The sequence below is a fragment of the Anolis sagrei genome, chromosome 3, assembly GCF_037176765.1.
Source record: "Anolis sagrei isolate rAnoSag1 chromosome 3, rAnoSag1.mat, whole genome shotgun sequence".
In the NCBI taxonomy this organism is placed as follows: domain Eukaryota; kingdom Metazoa; phylum Chordata; class Lepidosauria; order Squamata; family Dactyloidae; genus Anolis; species Anolis sagrei.
In genome coordinates, this window is record NC_090023.1 from 9,652,983 (window position 1) to 9,671,265 (window position 18,283).

The following is an 18,283-nucleotide window of genomic DNA, read 5'->3' on the forward strand; positions in this document are numbered from 1 at the left end:
AATGTCGTGTCTAATGATCAGGCTGCTGTGGATGATGGGAATAGCAATGTTGTTCATGTTCAAGTTGATTCCTCTGATGGGAATGGGGATGCGATCATTGAAGATGTTCCTGAAAGGAATGAGGGTGATGGTCTGTTTCCTGGGCCTGGTTTTAGAGATGAGGGATCTGAGTGCAGTTCAGTTGATGTCTTAGATCCCATCTACCTCCCATTCTATGAGAATCATAAAAGTCCTAGAGTTGGAAGAGGCCCCCAAAGGCCATCCAGTCCAACCTTCTGCCATGTAGGAGAAGCACACTCAATGGTCATCCATGAGAACTTCAGTAGAGTTGCAAATCACTTAGTTCTAAACCAGGCACAGGTCAACTTGGGCCGTCCAGGTGTTTTGGACTTCAACTCCCACAATTCCTAACAGCCGGTAGGCTGTTAGGAATTGTGGGAGTTGAAGTCCAAAACAGCTGGAGGGCCCAAGCTGGCCCATGCCTGTTATAAACAAAGCACAGAGTTGGTAATTGATTTGGTCCAAGGATAATAATAACTATTTGTTTGGGGGGCTCCTACCTCCAAAACAGCAGATAATCTCGAGTTTTTTCATGAAAATAGCCACTGCAATATCTGATATGAACGTAGCTTTGCCTGATGGTCAAGAGATGCCTTCAAAGCCTGCCCCAGCCCTACTACCAGGAGAAGGCTTCTCTTTCCTCCCTTGTCAGCCTCTCCCTTACAGAGATATGGGATGGAATTACCTGACACACCTGAGCTTCCCAGCTTAGCCCCCATCCTTGGCCAGCAAGTGTGGGGTTCATAGGCTGCTTCCTGAAACCCTATGAGTTAATGGATTGGGGCCAACAGGTCATTGAAGATGTTCCTGAAAGGAATGGGGGTGATGGTCTGTTTCCTGGGCCTGGTTTTAGAGATGTGGGGCCTGAGTGCAGTTCAGTTGATGGCTTAGAGAGGTCTGTATTGCTGCAAAGGGATTCTCTAGGTCTCAAGCCGAAAAGACAAACAAATCAGAAATTAAGGCGCTTAGTCAGATTAGAGCAGAAGTGAGATGTGAAACCAAAACGAAGGAAAGATCCATTCTTAGCTGTTTAGGAAACAAAGTAGACATATAAGTGCCAAGTACTGAGTCTAGCATCAGACGAAGCAACGTTGGATTCACGATAAGTTCTTCATGCCAAGTTCCTGGACCTTTGTCTTTGTTTTATTCCTATTTTAAGGGCCTTTGCTGTTATTTTGCCTTTGAAAACAAGCCTGTAGTTTCATGGACTTCTTTAGACTATCTCGCTTTGGATTTATTGCTCTTTCTACTTCCTAATCAATTGGATTTACCTTTTACTGTGGATTACTCTTTATTGCTTTGGCTTTTGTTATCCTCAATAAACTGCTTGCTATTTTAACTCAACTGTGTGGTGTTTGAAGTCAGAGGGAATCTTGCTGTGGAGTGCAACAGTGTGTGCACACCAAAGCACCCCCGACAGATGGTTATCTGGTAGACCCTCTGTATCCATTTTAACATGCCTCCCAAAAATGGGTGGGTAGCTGAATTACCGGTTTTGGCCCACAACCAAAAAGTATGGCTAGATCCAGCCCACTGGTGGCAAGGGAGAACTTACGAGGCTCCCCTTCCCATGTCTGAGACCTTTTCCTTTTTTCCCTTCAGTAACGGGGTTAAGGAAGCAGACACAACATGCGTAAGACAAGTCATCTTTGCGTACCAAATAGGGGAGGAGGAGCCATGATCGGCTGCCCTGTGTTTCCATAATGGACAAAAAAAACATGATGGTGCGGCCTTTGCCGATTCGGCCATCTGACCAAGCCGAACAAGCCGGATTGGCCGAAGGAAACTGACCACTCCAAATCCGTGCACAAGCCCACAATCAACATTTGAACTGCATTATATGGCAGTGTAGATCCAGGCTTGGTCCTACCTAAGGATGGTCCATGCCTTAGTCACTTCCAGATTGGACTACTATAATGCACTCTACGTGGGGCTGCCCTTGAAAACGGCCCGGAAATTTCAATTGGTCCAACGGGCGGCGGCCAGGTTGTTAACTGGTGCTCCTTACAGAGAGAGGTCAACACTCCTATTTAAGGAGCTCCACTGGCTGCCATTCATTTTCTGGTCCCAATTCAAGGTGCAGGTGCTTATCTACAAAGCTCTAAACGGTTTGGGACCCGCCCACCTGCGTGACTGCATCTCTGTGTACGAACCCACACGATCTCTTCGTTCATCTGCTCACGATCCCACCTGCATCGCAAGTGCGATTGGTGGGGACGAGGGATAGGGCTTTCTCGGTGGTGGCCCCTCAACTCTGGAACTCTCTCCCTAAGGACATCAGGCAGTCCCCGTCACTAGCAATCTTTAGGAGGAGCTTGAAAACGTAGATGTTCCAGTGTGCCTTTCCAGAATAAGGAAACTCCTAGCATTATGTCCCAACGCACTTTATCAGAGACCTAGGATATCTGCATGTCCATCCCTTCCAAACATCCCACCTGTCATGCCCAGCACTTTTAATTTTAATTATTACATTTGGCCCGGCCATTGTTTTTAACTGTGTCATTGTGTGTTGTTAATGTTTATTGCTTGTTTTTGTTTTATTTTGCTGTATTATTGTTGTTGTTTTATTGTTGTATTTGGGCTTGGCCTCATATAAGCCGCACTGAGTCCTTCGGGAGATGGTAGCGGGGTACAAATAAAGGTTGTATTATTATTATTATTATTATTATTATTATTATTATTATTGCAGGCATGTTTGGTAGACAGCACCAAACAGAGTGGTATCTACTGTATATTTCATGCATTCTCAGCATTTCTGTAGTTTTTAATGACTTATGTATTTGGTTTGCTGGTTAATCCCAGAGACGGTTCAGAAGATCAGACCTCAATTAACGAGCATCGAATAAACACGAAATCCTACTGCTTATAAAAAAAATAACCCAGCAGGATGATAAAAGAAAGCGGAGCAGAATAATGAGCATTTGCTATGCAAGACCTTGCCGAAGTGGAAACGCTGTCCATTAATAAGATAAATTCTGTAAGGCAGCTTTCAGAACCACTGTACTATTATCTAGTACTAATGAGCTCTTGGGTGAACTAGTCAGAACTTTTAAAAGTTGTTTCTTTGGACTACAAATCCCCAAATCCCCAGTGGTTGCTGTTACTGGGAGAGTAAGGGATCTATAGTCCAAAACCCAAAGTTATGTGCTTTCTAGTTTAGAGAAAATTGAATTTCTCTGGGATTTTCTGGGGGAAAGATCTGCATTCACATGTCTCTAATTTCAGAAAAACACGAAACCCAATTCAAAGACAAAAACTTTCACATTGTGAAAGCTTGTTTTCTGCTTCCTTGGAGACTAGGACGTGGAACAATGGCTTCAAACTACAAGAGAGGAGATTCCATCTGAACCTGAGGAAGAACTTCCTGACTGTGAGAGCCGTTCAGCAGTGGAACTCTCTGCCCCGGAGTGTGGTGGAGGCTCCTTCTTTGGAAGCTTTTAAACAGAGGCTGGATGGCCATCTGTAAGGGGTGCTTTGAATGCAATATTCCTGCTTCTTAGCAGGGGGTTGGACTGGATGGCCCATGAGGTCTCTTCCAACTCTTTGATTCTTTGATTCTATGATTCTATGATTCTATGACTTCCCAGGATTGTTGCCTCCTTAAGACATCGATTCTTCAGAATTTAAACAAATGGTTGCATTAGATTGGAAGCCTTTTACAATCAGAGGTTATGTTGCATCCAATGAAAATACTAAAAAGTGTATCTACTGAAATGGATTTAACCATATCTTGCGTATTCTGCTGAAGTCTGAAATCAAGGACAGTGAGAGAGACGACTTACCACTGTGTTGGAGGAATTATAATCTTCGATGGATTTATCTAAAAGACAAACAGAATTTCAAAAATTACCTGTATTGCCTAGTTTCATTCTGTAGTCAAAATCAAGAGCAGGTATAATACACAAAAACAATATTATTATATTATTGTATTATACAATGCTAAACTATTGATTGGCACAAATTTATTTGTTTACAGTGTTTATATTCCGCCATTTTCACCCCGCAGGGGACTCAGGGTGGATTACAATGCATATATACATGACAAACATTCAATGCCATTAGACATACAACATATATAGACAGACACAGAGGCAATTTAACATTCCAGCTTTCTGGCTTTATGGAGGTATGCTCGATTATGGCCACAGGGGGAGCTGCTGCTTCACTGTCCATTTGTGACACTTAGAGCTTGATGGAGTACTTCCTCATTCTTCCGCATGCTGCTGGAGGTTTTTATGGTGTCATAAATTAGTTAAATTAGCCTCCCCACATAAAGTAGTACCTAAATTTCCTACTTAACAGATGCAACTGTCCTTCAGGCCGCATAGGTCAACAGCAAGCTAGACTATTAATGGTTGGGAGCTCACTCCGACCCGGGCTGGCTTCAAACACATGACCTCTGGGTCAGTAGTGACTTAATGCAGCTGGCCACTAACTAGCTGCACCACAGCCCAGTCCACTGTTACAATGAGTGTCACTGGTCTTGCAAAACCCTCTTATAGCATCGAGGCTTATTAAATGTGGTTTTCTGTGGGCAAGCAGATGGCAACTACTGGATGGCATATGTTCTGTATCAGAAACTAGAGCTGACATAGTCTAACCAATGCAATTTTCAGAATCAGCACCCCATGGAACCAAACTAAATCTAAAGTTGGCCAAAAACCGATTCGTAACCCATTTGCTACTAATGTTGGAGAGTGGTCTCTGTCCAAAGTGGTCCCTGGTCACAAAACGGTTGGGAGCCACTGTTTAATACAAATTCTCAAGCAACCAGAAGCTACAATTATCTGACATCTCCCAGTTAACTGAGAGTCTACTGTACTTACCTCTGTAGACTTACATTGCTTCCCATGAATTCGGATCCAGACATTTAATTAGGATTCTGACCCAATGTCTCTGGATTATATAATACCATTATTCTGCACAAATTTCATTTATTTGGAATGATGAAGTCTTGCAAATATCTAGCCATGCTCATACTGAGGCTAAATATAGCTGCAGAGATGTGATTATAGTTGCTGGCAATTCTAATTATAACTCTTTAATTATATTTACTGAGGGTTAAGTATAGGTCCAGCTATTGTTGATTTTTAAGAAATGGGAAACTAAAGCCTTTGCAGAACAGTTTTGTGCAAGGAAGTGTATTGACTTCAGGTGGTAGTTTAACAACAAGTTGTTGATGACATAATTAACCCCCATGTTTGGCTACTGCAACATCCATCCATCCATCTAACATCTATCTGTGTTAAAGTATATATGTTTATTTCTCTGTCTGAGGGTACTACTAAGGCTGTTGCTAGGTGAAGTGGCCCTCTGTGATGATGATGGGAAAGAATGAGGATGTGTATGACAGGAAGGAAGGAAGGAAGGAAGGAAGGAAGGAAGGAAGGAAGGAAGGAAGGAAGGAAGGAAGGAAGGAAGGAAGGAAGGAGAGTGAGAAAAAGAAGGGAAAGAAAGGAGAAAGAAGAAAGGATGTAAAAAAGAAAAAGGATGGAGGAAGGGAACTAAGGAAGGAAGAGAAATTAAAAGGTTGGCGGGAGGGAGAAAAGAAAGGAAGGGAGGAAGGAAGGAAAGAAAAAAGAAAGAAAGAAAGAAAGAAAGGACGAAAGAAAAAGAAAGAAAGAAAGAAATTGGAAGGAAGGAAAAAGAAAGAAGGAAGGAGAGTGAGAAAAAGAAGGGAAAGAAAGGAGAAAGAAGAAAGGATGTAAAAAAGAAAAAAGTCGGAGGAAGGGAACTAAGGAAGGAAGAGAAATGAAAAGGTTGGAGGAAGGGAGAAAAGGAAGGAAGGAAGGAAGGAAAGAAAAAGAAATAAAGAGAAAGAAGGAAGGAAGGAAGGAAGGAAGAAGAGTGAGAAAAAGAAGGGAAAGAAAGGAGAAAGAAGAAAGGATGTAAAAAAGAAAAAGGTTGGAGGAAGGGAACTAAAGAAGGAAGAGAAAGGTTGGAGGGAGGGAGAAAAGGAAGGAGGGAGGGAGGGAGAAAAGAGTGAGAAAAAGAAGGGAAAGAAAGGAGAAAGAAGAAAGGGTGTAAAAAAGAAAAAGGTTTGGAGGAAGGGAACTAAGGAAGGAAGAGAAATGAAAAGGTTGGAGGGAGGGAGAAAAGAAAGAAAGAAAGAAAGGAAGGAAGGAAGGAAGGAAGGAAGGAAGGAAGGAAGGAAGGAAGGAAGGAAGGAAGGAAGGAGAGAGAAATAATGTTTGAAAGCAAGGAGGTAGCAGCCTGGTATATATGCCAGTATTATATGTAAGTGTTCTCATCTATATAAATAAAAATGTAATGTTCGTTTGTGGGATTAACATAACTCAAAAACCACTGGACAAATTGACACCTAATTTAGACACAATACACGTAGCAGGCCAACAAGTGACTATCACTCATAAAAACACTGAAAAACTGTCAGGTTTTACAATGTATTGTAATGTAATATAGCTGTGTCATGCACTGCTAATGGGCTTCTATTGGAAATGCTGAGTCATGCATTAACTGTATATAGAGAATCATTTGGGGAATGTGTTCTGGCCTGGTCCAGGTGATTGTGAATGATGTAATCCTGGGTCAGAGTTAAGTTAATAGGTTGGGAACCAATCAGAGATTGCTATGTGTAATTGTATAGAATTGTATATAAGGAAGTCATGTACAGTGTATTTCTCTCCTTGTGCTGTGATGTTGTTTGTCGAAGGCTATATGTAATTAAAAGAACCTGTCTGCTAAGACAAGATATAACTGTGTGCTGTGGTAAGTTTGTAATATCATCTAGACTGGGGGAAAGACAATGGTAAAACTGACAATGGCCGGGCATGTGCTCAAGTGTCTGTAAAAGAGTTCCAGAGTGACTGCAGGCTGTGGGAGCAGTTGACTGAAAATACTGTGCAGGAAGAAGCTACTGGAAAGTGCTGAAGTTGTGCAACTGATCTGCTGCTGAATTGTGAAGTTAATCTCAACACCAGAAGAGACTTAAAAAACCAAAAAATAAAAAATGCATTACAATGCATTCACAAAACCACACAAACAAACATATATACATATACACAAAAAATATGCACATACATATACACACACAAAACATATATACACAGCAACGCATGGCAGGGGATGGCTAGTATATAATACTAGTGATTAAGACTAGGGCAAAGTCAAACTGAGTCTAATGATGTCATTGCATTTCCCACATGCTTTAGTCCCTCTTGTTTTCCATATTTGCTGGCATACGGCATGCATCACCTTCACAGCATCCTCTTTCAAGATTTCAAACAATTCAGCTGGGATCCCATTGTCTCCTACTTCCTTGTTATTAAGGAATGCTTCTTAAGGCCGATTCAACCTCACTCCTCAGGATGTCTGGTTCTAATTCACTCACCACACCGTCAAAACTATCCTCGATATTATTATCCTTTCTATACAATATTTTAATGCCATTTTTGAGTCACTTTACTAGTTTATTACAGATAAATATTAATATCAATATATATATTTTTTGATATCAATATTTTTAAATTTTCGTATCAAAAGCATTTAAGCAATGCTTTTGATATGAAATAAAAATAAATAAACGGATGCAATCCAAGAGTTCTCTATTGAGACATTGTTTCCTGTTTGTTTACAAGGTAGAGGTAGTCCCCTGACATTAAGTCCAGTCATGTCTGACTCTGGGGTGTGGTGCTCATCTCCATTTCTAAGCCGAAGAGCCAGCGTTGTCTGTAGACACCTCCAAGGTCATGTGGCCGGCATGACTGCATGGAGCGCCGTTACCTTCCCGCCGGAGCGGTACCTATTGATCTACTCACATTTGCATGTTTTCGAACTGCTAGGTTGGCAGAAGCTAGGGCTGACAGCGGAAGCTCACGCCGCTCCCCGGAATTGAACCTGCGACCTTTCGATCAACAAGCTCAGCAGCTCAGTGCTTTAACCCACTGCGCCACCGGGGGCTCCTTGTTTACAAACGACTGTATATAAAACAAAACCTGATTAAGACTACCTACCAGTGAAGCTCATGTATTTCTGGCTGTTGGAGGTCTTCTTGGAATTGTAGAATTCAAGGACATCCAGTACAGCTTGGGGGTTCTTCTTCTGTTCCAATTTGGTGATATTGGAGGTTTGCAGCAAGCGGGCCCATTGCTCTGGCATGCCCTGGAAACAGGATCACAAAAGGGATCAATTCGATTCATATTCCCAACTTGAACCACATCTGCATCCACACTCTACAGTTAGAGGAGTCTGATATTGCTTTAACTTCTAGGGTTCCATTCTTTTAAACCAGTGTTTCTCAACCTGGGGGGGGGGGTCGCAAGGGGGAGTCAGAGGGGTCAGCAAAGGCCATCAGAAAACACAGTATTTTCTGTTGGTCATGGGGGTCTGTGTGTGTGAGGTTTGGCCCAATTCTATTGCTGGTGAGGCTCTTTGATTGTAGGAGAACTATAAATCCCAGCAACTACAACTCCCAAATGTCAAGGTCTATATTCCCCGAACTCCACCAATATTCACATTTGGACATATTGAATATTCATGCTAGGTTTGGTCCAGATCTATCATTGTTTGAGTCCACAGTGCTCCCTGGATGTAGGTGAACTACAACTCCAAAACTCAAGGTCAATGCCCACCAAATCTTTCCAGTATTTTCGGTTGGTCATGGGAGTTCTGTGTGCCAAATTTGGTTCAATTTCATCATTGGTGATGTTTAGAATGCTCTCTGATTGTAGGTGAACTATAAATCCCAGCAACTACAACTCCTAAATGTCAAGGTCTATTTTCCCCAAACTCTTCCACTATTCACATTTGGGCATATTGAATATTCGTGCCAAGTTTGGTCCAAATCCATCATTGTTTGCATCCACAATGCTCTCTGGATGGAGGTAAACTAGAACTCCCAAACTCAAGGTCAATGTTCCCCAAACTCTTCCAGTATTTTCTGTTGGTCATGGGAGTTCTGTGTGCCAATTTGGCTCAATTCCATCATTTGGTGGAGTTCAGAATGCTCTTTGATTGTAGGAGAGCTATAAATCCCAGCAACTACAACTCCCAAATGACATGATGGATCCCCATCTCTTCCTGTTCCTCCCCCATTCATTCCGCTTACCGTAAATTCTCCAGTGACCGCATCAAAACCAACGTGAATGGTGTGTTCAAAGTCTGACGGCAGGGAGATCTCGGGTCGCTCTTTCTCCTTCTTTTTATTGGCTTTTGGAAGAAGAAGAAGGGGAAAAACAAGAGCAAAGTCACCAGGAGATATTATACATATTATGCATATTTTAACACTCACTGTTATATTGACGAATTTGCTTTACGGAGCACAAGAAGAAAGGTCTCAACCGGAAAGGACAGAGGAAAGGAAGCAACGGAGAATGGAGAGGAAGAAAGCCTTAAGGACAATTGAGTGGTTTCTTGGGGTTTTTCATGCTTGAGAGTCTTAATTTGGGTTTTAATAAGTTTTGAATCCAGGGAGTGGGGTGAGCTCCCGCTGTTAGCCCCAGCTTCTGCCAACCTAGCAGTTCGAAAAATACAAATATGAGTAGATCAATAGGTACAGCTCCAGCGGGAGGGTAACAGCGCTCCATGAAGTCATGCTGGCCACATGACCTTAGAGGTGTCTATGGACAACGCCGGCTCTTCGGCTTAGAAAGGAAGACGAGCACCAATCCCCAGAGTTGGACATGTCAGGGGAAAATCTTTACCTTTACCTTAAGGATCTTAAAGGAGGAAGAAAAGGCAACATCCTTTCAAGGAATAGGATACTTAATGAGATATATATTGGAAACCTATAGCAAAAGATGTCCTTCCCGCAAAAACAAAGCTTTAGAAGTTTAATATGGACTTAAATGTCACTTTACCTAAACTTTTCCCATGTTTTTATGATAGAACCAATTAGGAATTGACATTGAAAACCCAGGAACAAAAATGGTGTTACATAGTGTTATTACTCTTTCTGCAAAAAAAAAAGTACTATATTTAGTTACAGATGTGTCTGGCAGGGACGAGAGACAGGGCCTCCTTGGCTGTGGCCCCTGCCTATGGAACACGCCACCAAATGAGGTAAGATCCACTCCCTCCCTCCTGGCTTTTAGAAAGAAATTAAAATCATGGTTTTGGGACCAGGCCTTCAAGCAGTAGAAGTAGAAGCAGGAGACTAGGACACGAAACAATGGCTTCAAACTACAAGAGAGGAGATTCCATCTGAACATGAGGAAGAACTTCCTGACTGTGAGAGCCGTTCAGCAGTGGAACTCTCTGCCCCGGAGTGTGGTGGAGGCTCCTTCTTTGGAAGCTTTTAAACAGAGGCTGGATGGCCATCTGTTAGGGGTGATTTGAATGCAATATTCCTGGTTGGACTGGATGTCCCATGAGGTCTCTTCCAACTCTTTGATTCTATGAAATGTATGCAGCATTTCGGAAAGACAATGACTGGAACGGTGATTTGACAGACGAGACCGTTTTATTGTTTTAATGATTGTTTTATTTCTCACGGATGTATTGTTTTAACTTGATTTATGTCTAATTGCAGTGTATAATTGTAATTGTTTGTACTGGCCTTGAATTTTGCCATTACTTATGCGTAAACCGCTTTGAGTCTTCCTCGGGGTGAGAAAAGCAGTATACAAATACTGTAAATAAATAAATAATAAATAGTAAATACTGTTAGGCTGAAAAAGTCCCCCTCGGCTTATACTTGAGTCAAGGTTATTTATTATTTTACTCTGTTATTATTATTAAATTTATTAAATTTATTATTTTACTCTATTATTACTATGATTACATTTATTATTTTATTATTACATTTATTATTTTACTTTATTATTGTTGTTATTTTACATTTATTTTTTATTCTTATTTATTATTATCAGTACATTTATTTGCTCTATTTATTATTGTTATTATTACATTTCCATTATTTTACTCTATTATTATTTGTATTACATTTATTATTTTATTATTATTGGAAGGATACGTAGGATCCATAAGGATATTGATGAGGGTTAGAATAATGGTTTAATCGGAGTTGGGCAATATTATCTTAAAGTTTAATGTAAATATTCAAAAACATTTAACCTATTGATGCCTCAATTAATGTTAAAGGCAACTTCAACATTTTGTTTCCTTCTGTTACAGGTCATTACTTAAAGCCAAATCTGAAGAAAGGCAAACCCTAACCCCTATTGAGTCAACCAGCAAATTGGCCTCTAATCAGCCCAAGCTGGAGTTGTTTAAGCAATCAAAGAACAGACTACAAATCCCATTAACCAACATAGCTGATGGGAGAGGATGCTAGGAGTTGCAGTCCAACAATACCAGGGTCAGATCCCATCTACCTCAAATTCTATGAGAATCATAGAAGTCCTAGATTTGGAAGAGGCCCCCAAAGGCCATCCAGTCCAACCTTCTGCCATGTAGGAGAAGGACACTCAATGGTCATCCATGACAACTTCAGTAGAGTTGAAAGTCATGAGAGTTGCAAGCCATGAGAACTCCAGTAGAGTTGCAAGTAAACCAGGTATGGGCCAACTTGGACCCTCCAGGTGTTTTGGACTTCAACTCCCACAATTCCTAACAGCCTACCGGCTGTTAGGAATTGAGGGAGTTGAAGTCCAAAACACCTGGAGGGCCCAAGTTGGCCCATGATTTTATAAACAAAGCACAGAGTTGGTAATTGATTTGGTCCAAGGATAATAATAACTATTTGTTTGGGGTGCTCCTACCTCCAAAACAGCAGATAATCTCCTCGAGTTTTTTCATGAAAATAGCCACCGCAATATCAGATATGAACGTAGCCTTGGCTGATGGTCAAGAGATGCCTTCAAAGCCTGCCCAAGCCCTACTACCAGGAGAAGGCTTCTCTTTCCTCCTTTGTCAGCCTCTCCCTTACAGAGTTATGGGGTGGAATTACCTGACACACCTGAGCTTCCCAGCTTAGCCCCCATCCTTGGCCAGCAAGTGTGGGGTTCATAGGCTGCTTCTGGAAACCCTATGAGTTAATGGGTTGAGGTCAACAGGTGAGGGAAAGCCCAAAGGAAGGGGATGTACTTACTGGCTGAGATCAAAAAGAGAGAGATAGGGAAAGAGAAAGTCCATTTTTAATTGCACAAAATGCATAAGGTTGTGGGTGAACTACAACTCACATCATGCCTGGTTAACCCCGAGAAACTTGATCAGTACTTAAAGTTTGGAAGGATAAGTAGGATTGAAGTTTGTTATGTTGGGGAAGTTTTTTCTAGATGTGTCATCCATGGGGTTCAGTGTGCACTCTGGCTGCAGGGTAAACTACAACTCCCACTATGATGAGTCACTCCCCTCAAACTCCCCCAGTAGGTTGAGTTAGTCATGGGGGTTCTGTGTGCCAAGTTTGGGCCAGGTCCATCATCAGTGGAGGTCACAGTTTCCCTGGTTGTGGGTGAACTACAACTCCCAGAAAGGAAGGTCAGTTCCCCTCAAACCCCTCCAGTAATCAAATTTCGGCATATTGGGTATGTATGCCAAGTTTGTTCCAGATCCATCCGTGTTTAGGTTCACAGTGCTCTCTGGGTGTAGGTGAACTACAACTCCCAGAAAACAAGATGATTTTTTTCTGCAAAGACCTCCAGTATTTTTTTCTCGTCATGGGGGCTTTGTGTGCCAAGTTTGATCCAATTTCATCATTGGTGGAGTTCAGAATTCTCTTTGATTGTAGGTGAACTATAAATCCCAGTAACTACAACTCCCTAATATCAAGGTCTATTTCCCCCAAACTCCATCTGTGTTTATATTTGTGCATATGGAATATCCATGCCAAGTTTGGTCCAGATCCATCATTGTTTGAGTCCACAGTGCTCTCTGGATGTAGGTGAACTACAACTCCCAAACTCAAGGTCAATGCCCACCAAACCCTTCTAGTGTTTTTCTGTTGGTCATGGGAGTCCTGTGTGCCATGTTTGGTTCAATTCCATCATTGGTGGAGTTCAGAATGCTCTTTGATTGTAGGTGAAGTATAAATCCCAGCAACTACAACTCCCAAATGACAAAATCATTTTTTTTAGTGATGGTCACTCGTTGGGTTAGTAGGTGTCTTGTGGCCAAACCTGGTGGCAATTTGTCCAGTGGTTTTTGAGTTATGTCAATCCCACAAACGAGCATTACATTTTTATTTATATAGATTTGTTTTGTATGCAAATGACCTTGAATAAATACTACTATAGAACCTTACTTGTGTTTGTGTTTGCAATGTTTAACTATATTCAACCCTAATTCCCTATTGCTTCCTTATTATGCTGCTATATTGCTTTAAGGACCAGAGAGCAGGTGATCCTAGTATTTGGTACTTTCAGCTGGGATTTCTGAGCAGGAAGGGACTAATCATTACATGAGAGGCTTGGAAAGAGACCCCCAAGGGCTATCTAGTCCAACCCTTTGCCATCCAGAAACACACAACTAAAGCTCTCTTGAGAGACGCCCATCCGACATAAAGACTTCAGGGGAACGCAGCTTCTGCCAGCCTAGCAGTTTGTAAACATGCAAATGTGAGTAGATCAATCCCGCACCAGTGGGAAGGTAACAGCGTTCCATGCAGTCATGCTGGCCACATGACCTTGGAGGTGTCTATGGACAACGCCGGCTCTTCGGCTGAGAAATGGAGATAAGCACCACACCCCAGAGTCGGACACGATTGGACTTAATGTCAGGGGAAAACCTTTACCTTTTACTAATATAATATATTGTATATACATATAATATTTATAATATTATAATGTAATACAATATAATAATAATACATAATTAAATATTTTATATTACTAATAATATTACAATATAATGGTATAGTGATATATAATACTGATATTGTACTATGCTAGTAATATAATATAATATAATGTATATACATATAATATGTATAATATTATAATGCAATACAATATAATAATATTACATAATTATATATTATATATTTCATGTAATATTACTAATAATAATACAATATAACGGTATAGTAATATATAATACTGAAATGTGACTATGCTAGTAATGTAATATAATGTAATATAATATATTGTATATGCATATAATATTTATAATATTACAATGTAATACATTATAATAATAATATGACATAATTAAATATTTTATATTAAATGTAATATTACTACTAATATTACAATAGAATGGTATAGGAATATAATACTGATACTGTACAATGCTAGTAATACAATATAATGTAATATTATATATATATATATATATATATATATATATAATATTTATAATATTATAATGTAATACAATATAATAATAATATGACATAATTAAATATTTTATATTACATGTAATATTACTAATAATATTACAATATAATGCTGTAGTAATATATAATACTCATATTGTACTATGCTAGTAATATAATATAATGTAATATATTATATATACATATAATATTTATAATATTATAATGTAATACAATATAATAATAATATGACATAATTAAATATTTTATATTACTTGTAATATTACTAATAATATTACAATATAATGGTATAGTAATATATAATACTCATATTGTACTAGTACAATACTATGTTACTATGCTAGTAATATAATATAATGTAATATAATATATTATATATACATATAATATGTGTAATATTATAATGCAATATAAAAGTAATATTACTAATAATATTACAATATAATGGTATAGAAATATATAATACTGATATTGTTCTATGCTAGTAATATAATATAATGTAATATAATATATTGTATATACATATAATATGTATAATATTATAATGTAATACAATATAATAATAATATGACATAATTAAATATTTTATATTATATGTAATATTACTAATAATATTACAATATAATGGTATAGTAATATATAATACTGATATTGTACTATGCTAGTAAAATAATATAATGTAATATAATATATTGCATATACATATAATATGTATAATATTACAATGCAATACAATATAATACTAATAATAATAATATTATATATATATATTATATTACATGTAATATTACTTATAATATTACAATATAATAGTATAGTAATATATAATACTGATATTGTACTATGCTTTGTTGTTGTTCATTCGTTCAGTCATCTCCGACTCTTCATGACCTCATGGACCAGCCCACGTCAGAGCTCCCTGTCAGCCGTCACCACCCCCAGCTCCTTCAAGGTCAGTCCAGTCACTTCAAGGACTATGTACTATGCTAGTAATCTATATATATATAAAGGTGGACGTCCTCTCCTTTTTTTAGATTTTGCGAGTTTGTTTTGGTGGTTTATTTTAATTTTTATGATTGTTGGTCATACCTTGGGGTATGAGGCATTTCAAGGTCAAATTTGGTGATATTTGGTCCTGTAGTTTTTCCGTTTTTAAACCACTCACGACGACGTCCACCTTTTTATATATATAGAGATAGATATTGTACTATGCTAGTAATATAATATAATGCAATATAATATATTGTATGTACATATAATATGTATAATATTATAATGCAGTACAATATAATACTACTAATAATAATATGATATTATAATTATATGTTTTATATTACATGTAATATTACAATATAATGGTATAGCACAATATACTTATACATAATACTGATATTGTACTATGCTAATAATATAATATATTGTGTGAGTGAGTGTGTGTGTGTGTGTGTGCGCGTATATAGATAGATAGATAGATAGATAGATAGATAGATAGATAGATAGTAAACTGCTCTGAGTCCCCTTCGGGGTGAGAAGGGCGGCATATAAATGTCGTAAATAAATAAATAAATAAATAAATAATCGAAGGAAACCCCAACTAAATATTGCCAAGAAACCCTCCTTAGGATCGTCATAAGTCAATATGGTATATATAGGATTTATTTCAGTGCCAAAGTTTCCTTTCTTGCCAAATTCAAGCGGTTTGCAGAGAATAGAGAGCGAAAGCAAACTTGTGCATATAAGGAAGCAAAGGTTAGTTAATGTGAAAGCGGGAAGAGGAAGCCAGGTTGCAAAAAAAGCTGGATTTCGATTTCAGGTTACAGGAGAGGTGAGCGAGAAACAAAATAGAACAGAGAGCTTGGGCCTCATTTACACAGCCATATAAGGCTTATATGTCCAGTGTAGACTCACAGAAAGCCATTGAAATCCACAAGCATGTGGACAATTTCAACAGAAAGGAAGAAACCATGAAAATAAACAAAACTGGGCTACCAGTATTAAAATAAACTTTAAAATCAGGACAGTAAACAAAGAGCAAAACTCAAAAAGCATAAGAATTCCAGACAAGGCCAGCTAACACCTTACAACAAAGGATTCCCCAGGCAGCAACCAGCCAGGCTTTGAAGCTGCAAGGCCATTCAATGCATATCAAGGTGGCCAACTGCAATATTCACACTTGCCTCCAGCAGACAAGAGTTCTTTCTCCCACCCTGGACATTCCATAGTTTCCACAGACCCCTTAACCTCTGAGGATGCTTGCCATAGATGTGGGAGAAACGTCAGGAGAGAATGCTTCTGGAACATAGCCATACAGCCTGGAAAACTCACAGCAATTCACACAATGCAGTCTGAATTGCATTATATGAGACTACAGTGATCATATAATGTACTTTCAAAGTGCATTAAATGGCTGTGAAGATGGGGCCATGAGGTAACACAATAATAGAGTAAAATAGTGTAAATGTAATAATAATAATATAGTAAAATAATTCATGTAATAAAATAATAACAGAGTAAAATAATAAATGTAATAATAATAAGGGAGTAAAATAATAAATGCAGTAATAACAATTAATAGACTCGAGTCAAAGTTATTTATTATTTTACCCTGTTATTTTTATTCCATTTATTATTTTACTCTATTTTAATTGAATAAAGTAATGTAAATGTAATAATAATAGACTAAAATAATAAATGCAATAATAATAATACAGTAAAATAATAAATGTAATAATAATTGAGTATTACATTTATTATTTTACACTATTTTAATAGAATAAAGTAATGTAAATGTAATAATAATAAGAGTAAAATAATAAATGTAATACTCAATTATTATTACATTTATTATGTAATAAGAATAATAGAGTAGATTATTTTTATTACATATATTATTTTATTATTTTATTACATGTATTATTTTACTCTATTTTAATAGAATAAAGTAATGTAAATGTAATAATAATAATAGAGTAAAATAATACATGTAATAAAAATAATAGAGTAAAATAATATATGTAATAAAAATAATAATAGAGTAAAATAATGTAAATATAATAACAATATTAAAATGTAAAATAATAAATGAGGGGGGCTTTTCAGCCTATACACATATAATATTGATAATATTACAATTAATACAATATAATATTACAATTAATACAATATAAACCGCATTGAGTCGCCTGTTAAGGGCTGAAAAATGCGGTATAGAAATAAAGCAAATAAATAATAAATAAATATAATACTAATAATACAATATAATAATTATATATTTTATAATACATTTAATATTACTAATAATATTACAGTATAGTAGTATAGAAAAAAATATAGTAATATATAATACTAATATTGTACTGTGCTAATAATATAATTACACATGTAATATTTATAAAAATCAGAAGTAATTTCCTAAAAGTCAGGGGGGATTGAACTCTTCCAATAATATTTTATTTCGTCAGAAAAGCTATTATCATTTGCCTCCTATAATGAGTTGTTGTTGTATGCTTTCAAGCCAGTTTTGACTTATTATGGCAACCCTAAGGCAAACCCATCACAGGACTTTCTTGGCAGGGATGCTTTGATTGTGCTGCACGGCAGTATATGGGGGTGGGCTAGATGACCCTTCCAACTCTATCATTCTCTAATTCTATGAAAGCTATTCCCACTTGGATTTGTAATTTCCTACAGGTCTTGCGCTGGGTTCTTAAGCAGTGGCTGTTGCTTTAATTATGGCTTTAATTAGCTCCGTAAGTCACTTTGGGAGGGCTTCACCTGAAAAGTCAGCATATAAATTCCTTACATAAATATGCAACAACACAATATTAGCAAACAAGAGAAGGCTTTCAATGGAATCTTGCATCACTAAAGCACAATTATGAAAATCAGGATATCTATATAACTAAATGCCAGAAGAATTATAATGTCTGAATTAATATCTAGCGGTATGAGTTTTAATATGTGTGTATGTTGGCCATTGCAAGTATCATGGCTCCTTCTGGCAACATACGAGGGTTGAATGAAAAGTAA

At 37.7% G+C, this 18,283-nt stretch overlaps 1 protein-coding gene across 1 annotated transcript in view; it reads right to left on the reverse strand.

Annotated features, from left to right (window-relative positions):
* Positions 1-18,283, reverse strand: part of PAK1 (p21 (RAC1) activated kinase 1) — a 133,834-nt gene that overhangs the window by 36,523 nt on the left and 79,028 nt on the right. The window contains exons 3-5 of the mRNA XM_067466475.1: positions 9,128-9,228; positions 8,034-8,181; positions 3,843-3,880 (exon numbers count right to left, since the gene is read on the reverse strand). Of these exons, the coding sequence (XP_067322576.1) occupies positions 3,843-3,880; positions 8,034-8,181; positions 9,128-9,228 (287 nt within the window). The remainder of the gene's footprint in view (positions 1-3,842; positions 3,881-8,033; positions 8,182-9,127; positions 9,229-18,283) is intronic.